This window comes from Electrona antarctica (genome assembly GCF_951216825.1).
Source record: "Electrona antarctica genome assembly, chromosome: 1".
NCBI lineage: Eukaryota > Metazoa > Chordata > Actinopteri > Myctophiformes > Myctophidae > Electrona > Electrona antarctica.
In genome coordinates, this window is record NC_136806.1 from 1201865 (window position 1) to 1207864 (window position 6000).

Here is a 6000-nt window from a genome sequence, read left to right on the forward strand (position 1 = left end):
CAGAACTGATCATTCATTGTCACTGGCATCTCATGTTTGTCTCTGTGACTGTGATCTTGTAGATTTGCTTGCTATTCTCTAATTTGAAAAAGTGGTTTGTGCTATTAATCAGCATTCATAGGGGTAAAAAATACATCCTGACCCAGAGAATCACAACCTTTTAGATGTACTCCTTTTAGTTTTATGTTGAACTGACACAATACTGGAGAATGAAAACAGTTTGATTCTAGCACATCACTGCATTAATCAATTTTAACTTGAGTCCTGTGTGAGGCTCCATAACCATAACCAAGCTTGTCTCAAAGTCACCTCACCTAAATATGCACTGCCACCTCTGTCATGAATTCATCCATTACTACTATAATGTTTGATATCACTGTTGAGAACAGGTTACATATAAGTAGTTAATTATTGGCCCCATTGATCATGAAACTTAGCTGAATAAATATTGAAAGTGTGGGTGGCTCTGAAAAGAATACATATGAAGTAGTGTCCATAAAATAAATTTGCATGTGTTCCAGAATGTGACACTACAACAAATACTTTTGTATTAATACAAAAGTATAGTCTACTGTGCACGCCAGTTTAAGTAAAATAATTCATGCCAACATACAACAACATTTGTCTGCTCACATCATCACATCATTGTTATATTAGTGGTAATGCATGGAAGGAGTGTATCAGTGAAAGTGTAGCCTATTTGTGCCACAACCAAATACATAATGTACCTTGATTGAAGATGAAAACGCGTGTCGTTTTCTGTATTTTGATAGCAATACGTTTTTGAGTGTTACAACCTCTGTCATTGGAAGTTGGTATCAACTCCACCATGCTGTTGTCAACTGGAGTGTGTTTACTTGTGTCAGAAAACCTTCTGTTTATAGAAAAACGGAAGACAAAACAAAAGTATAGTTTATGTTATTGCGTCGCCATACATGTCTGCTAAGACGAGTTTGAGTATCATTGTTAATTTATCATAGTTTAAATTGTTTTATAAGACAAATTATAGAGGAACGCTGGTGTTGGACTGTGGAAGGGTGATGATTTTATCATATAACTTAAAAACTAGAGTGCCGTTTTCATCTCAGATGTATTAATGTCAAAAAGGAGCATGTGTGTTAACTGGTCAGCTCTTTGTTGCATTAAATAATATACCCAGTAGATAGTTATATGATGTTTTAATCGGGGAGAAAACACAAAAGTGTCACATTAAGATAGCTACAGTAGAGCTGCTGGGTGTGTTGAGTCTACATGGTTCTCATGTGGTGTTTAAGTCCAGCCCCTTCAGTGCGTTCAGCATCATTCTGTGAGAGTTTACTTTAGAGGAGCAACAGCAACCTACTATCCGAGAGAATAATGGCAGAAGTCGCTCCAGCACCAGCACCAGCTCCGGCCAAGGCCGCCAAGAAGAAGGCAGCTCCCCGAACCAAGAAGACCGGCCCCAGCGTCGCTGAGCTGGTCGTCGAGGCCGTGTCCGCCTCCAAGGAGCGGAGCGGTGTTTCTCTGGCTGCGGTCAAGAAGGCTCTGGCTGCCGGCGGCTACGATGTGGAGAAGAACAAGGCCCGCGTGAAGACCGCCGTCAAGAGCCTGGTCACTAAAGGCACCCTGGTCCAGCTCAAAGGAACCGGCGCGTCTGGCTCTTTCAAGATTAACAAGACCGAAGCGGTGAAGGTGAAGAAGCCTGCTGCTAAGAAAGCAGTCAAAGCAAAGAAACCTGCTGCAGCCAAGAAACCCGTAGCGGCTAAGAAGCCCACGAAGGCGGTAGCAAAGAAGCCCGCAGCCGCCAAGAAATCACCCAAGAAAGCCAAGAAGCCTGCCGCCAAGAAAGTAGTAGCTAAAAGCCCGAAGAAGGCCGCCAAGAGCCCCAAAAAAGTGGCCAAGAAGCCCGCAGCAGCCAAGAAGCCCGCAGCAGCCAAGAAATCTCCAGCCAAGAAGGTTGCCAAACCCAAGGCAGTAAAGAAGGCAGCGCCCAAAAAGAAGTAAACCGTATGCTCCATATTTATACCCACAAAAAGGCTCTTTTAAGAGCCAACCACATTGTTTTATAAGAGTATCCGATTCTTATCCTCACTATAATGGTGATCATTTGAGCACCAGGCAGTTTATACATGTGTATTATAAATCAAACACCACGCAATTGTAAAGCCAGTTCTAATCCAGCATTTGCTTAACCATAAATCATTTTCGTTCAAATCAACATTAAATGGTGGACAATGACAAATCATAATCGAGACTACAGCATGGGGAAATAAGCCATGAAGTCATGGAATGTTATTTATGCCTTCCAAGGGTTTTTACAGAGGTTTACATATAAAGTATTGTATTTTATAATAATATATTGCATTATAATAATAGTATTTAATATTGAATAATATTACAAATTTATGTAGCGCTTTTCTGAGTAGTGACTAGTACCCAAATACACTTTACACATGAGGGGCGAGAAGAAAAATCAACTTTATTAGGGAGTTAAAAAGAAGAAGAATAATGCCAAGGAATAAAACCAATAAAAACAGTGAAAGCTATATTTGAGTGTCAAAAATATTTACACAAATTAACAGAAATTATATGATTATAGAGTTGAATAGCAACATTACTGTAAAAACAAATGGATAACGTGACCAAGGGGGAGGAGTGTGTGTGTGTGTGTGTGTGTGTGTGTGTGTGTGTGTGTGTGTGTGTGTGTGTGTGTGTGTGTGTGTGTGTGTGTGTGTGTGTGTGTGTGTGTGTGTGTGTGTGTGGGGGGTGCACATCGGCAACGCCCACGCAGCTCTCTATGTGCCTGTCCTCCCTTACGTCCTCGGCAACGCCCACGCAGCTCTCTATGTGCCTGTCCTCCCTTACGTCCTCAGAACACACATAAAAAGGCACGGCTCTGAGCTCTCAAGTCATTCACTTCTTGAACTACTGCTAAAGCAACGATGTCTGGAAGAGGTAAGGGAGGAAAAGGTCTTGGAAAAGGAGGCGCCAAGCGCCATCGCAAGGTGCTTCGTGATAATATCCAGGGAATCACTAAGCCCGCTATCCGCCGTCTGGCTCGCCGTGGCGGAGTGAAGCGTATCTCCGGTCTGATCTACGAGGAAACCCGCGGTGTCCTCAAGGTGTTCCTGGAGAACGTTATCCGTGACGCCGTCACCTACACCGAGCACGCCAAGAGAAAGACCGTGACCGCCATGGATGTTGTCTATGCTCTGAAGAGACAGGGACGCACTCTGTACGGATTCGGAGGTTAACGATGCTGACTTGATCTACCAACAACCCAAAGGCTCTTTTAAGAGCCGCCCACATTTTCTTTAAAGAGTTTATTCAGACTATTATATTTTTATACAATGGCATATATAGCAACTATTTATAAAATGAACTATTGACTGTATATATGGTGATTTGAAATGATTACTATTTACCCAGGGTATCTGGGCTAAGCTCAAGAACTTGTTTCCATCCAGGCCCTGCTCATAGAACACATTTCATCGTAGTGGTTCAATGCCTTGTTCAAGGGCACTTCAGCGGTGGTAATTTTAACGTGTCGGACCGCTGATTCGAACTGGCGACCTTTCAGTATCAAGACCGCTCCGCTATCCGTTCGGCCACCGCTGCCACTGTTTCGTGTGTGACAGTACAGTAGAGGGACCCCCACACATTAACTGTCATTTCGGACCCGAGTGCGTTCCTGTGTGTCTGGAACTCCCCCCCGCGGACCCCCACACGGAGTTACACCACTTACTTCACACGGGTGTGTTTTGTTTTCCTTTAATAGCTATACCTGCTAAGGTGATACTTTGATTGGGTTGACTATTATTATTATTTCTCTGAGGTGCTTTATATTGTGTTTATATATGATAATGCTATATTGAATTGTGACAGTTGTGCATTACATTGTATATAGATTTGGCATACCTGATATTGTAATCTGTATATTATTCAACTGTTGGGTCATTGCTTATGGATGCATGCTATAGAGGGTATGTGCATGCATAAAGTAAATCGAGTGGCAAAGTGAGTTTAACGATGTTTAATGCAACAAGAAAGGACTTTTCTGTTTATGTATGGGCTGTCAAGGCCAGAAAGTATTTTTGTGTCACTCAGTAGGCCTTCCTGCATAACCTTCGGTTTGATGATGATGTCACGTGCATACCCTCTATTATTCTCTGTTCACATCACTGACCTGTTTGTCATTGGTTGAACAAACGGTCCTGTAAAGGACCATTATCCCTTTCCATTTTAGATTTGATTTGTGTTATTTTGTGAAATAACCACTTCTCCCCATTTCAAGTAGTACCTCAAACACTGCTTTTAACAATTTTGATACGCAAATCATTGTATGTACCCTTTTTTACAAGTAAAACTATTGTTAAACTTGTACCATACTTTTGTATCCTGTCCAATCTATTTATTTAGATTGGACAGAAAAATAAACATTTCACACACACTCTCACTCTCGCTCATATCATACATAATATTCCGTGGTCAATCTAATCATCACAAATGTAATTCCGGCCAATCACATTTTGCGCCCTCACCTTTTGTTTGTCTGAAAGCTGGGCATCTACAAGCTGACAATGCAACACAGTGAAGCAAATTGGGCTATTTAGGCAGTTTTTGTACAGGGAAATCAGAGCAGAACAAGCAGCCTACAGAGCCAACTCAGTTCAACTTTCCACATATCGAGAGATGAAGTGCTTAATAATACACTAGACCTCTGACTGAGTGTAATAGTTGTAGCCACAAACTCAATGATTCACGGAATAAAAAACATGCTAATTAATATAGTTTCTGGTTCCTGGTTTCAGCAGAAGGTTTCTGTCAGGTGGGACCAGAGGACATGATGAGACCCACTCAGCTGATCATCATCTTACTTTGGAATGCTCAGAATATTTAACTGGAGAACAATTCATTGTTTTGAATAAACCTAAACAGGGGAAGAACACACGCACTCTCTCGCACGCGCACGCACACACACGCCTGTGTGAGCCTGCCACTGCCAGCTCTCTATTTTGGCTTTATAAGCACATGTATAAATTAATAACAATAATTAACTCATTGTGATATTATAATATAATGGGAATATTGCCACTGTCTTAATGAACATCTAAATAGACCTTTATCATGGGGAAATGTAGCCTAATAGCCCAATATTAATACCCAAAATATATTTAAATTCTTAATTAACCCCTCACCATGTTGCACGAGCGGGAAAACATTATGCAGGAACAAAGACAAGACACCACCACCACCCTCTTTGTGGCAGGATCAGATCAGCCAATCATATAGTGGGAGTCGCACACTTAATTTGCATAGGCTTGCTATAAATACTGGTGCAACGCCGGACACAACTCACTTCTCTTCACTAGTACACTGAGAAAAAAACATGCCTGAAGTAGCAAAGCCAGCGCCCAAGAAGGGCTCCAAGAAAGCCGTCGCCAAGACCTCCGTAAAGGGCGGCAAGAAGCGCAGAAAGTCCAGGAAGGAGAGCTACGCCATCTACATCTACAAGGTCCTGAAGCAGGTCCACCCTGACACCGGTGTCTCTTCCAAGGCCATGGGCATCATGAACTCCTTCGTCAACGACATCTTTGAGCGCATCGCCGGTGAAGCCTCCAAACTGGCTAACTACAACAAGCGCCGCACCATCACATCCAGGGAGATTCAGACCGCCGTCCGCCTGCTGCTCCCCGGTGAGCTGGCCAAGCACGCCGTGTCTGAAGGCACCAAGGCTGTGACCAAGTACACCAGCTCCAAGTAAACTGTTCTGTCGGCTCTAAACTCAACGGTCCTTTTAAGGACCACCCATCTTTTCCATAAAGGGTTTATCCACATATTATAAGCAAATGGCCATTACACACTGTCTGCTAATCCCGTTTAGTCTAGTTAAATCTTCTGACTTTAATCTGAATAACAATGCTAAAACTAGGCATGTAACCTTGTTTTTTTTAAATGAAGTACTGTATATTTCATATTTGCTCCAGTACACTAGCAGTCATGTAAAATAAACATGACCCA

The 6000-nt window shown here is 42.4% G+C and overlaps 3 protein-coding genes across 3 annotated transcripts; all 3 read left to right on the forward strand.

Moving 5' to 3' along the window:
• Positions 1-1356: 1356 nt before the first annotated feature.
• On the forward strand, positions 1357-1991 carry LOC306931161 (histone H1-like; the record flags this gene model as incomplete). The annotated part of the gene is made up of 1 exon (XM_079512373.1): positions 1357-1991. One exon carries the CDS (start codon positions 1357-1359, stop codon positions 1981-1983), a length of 627 nt encoding a protein of 208 aa, XP_079368499.1. The 3' UTR covers positions 1984-1991.
• Positions 1992-2921: 930 nt separating this feature from the next.
• On the forward strand, positions 2922-3233 carry LOC306923693 (histone H4; the record flags this gene model as incomplete). The annotated part of the gene is made up of 1 exon (XM_079501941.1): positions 2922-3233. One exon carries the CDS (start codon positions 2922-2924, stop codon positions 3231-3233), a length of 312 nt encoding a protein of 103 aa, XP_079358067.1.
• Positions 3234-5368: 2135 nt separating this feature from the next.
• LOC306931189 (histone H2B-like) lies at positions 5369-5743 on the forward strand (the record flags this gene model as incomplete). Its single annotated transcript, XM_079512427.1, has 1 exon — positions 5369-5743. The coding sequence occupies one exon, from the start codon at positions 5369-5371 to the stop codon at positions 5741-5743; it is 375 nt and encodes a 124-aa protein (XP_079368553.1).
• Positions 5744-6000: the final 257 nt, after the last annotated feature.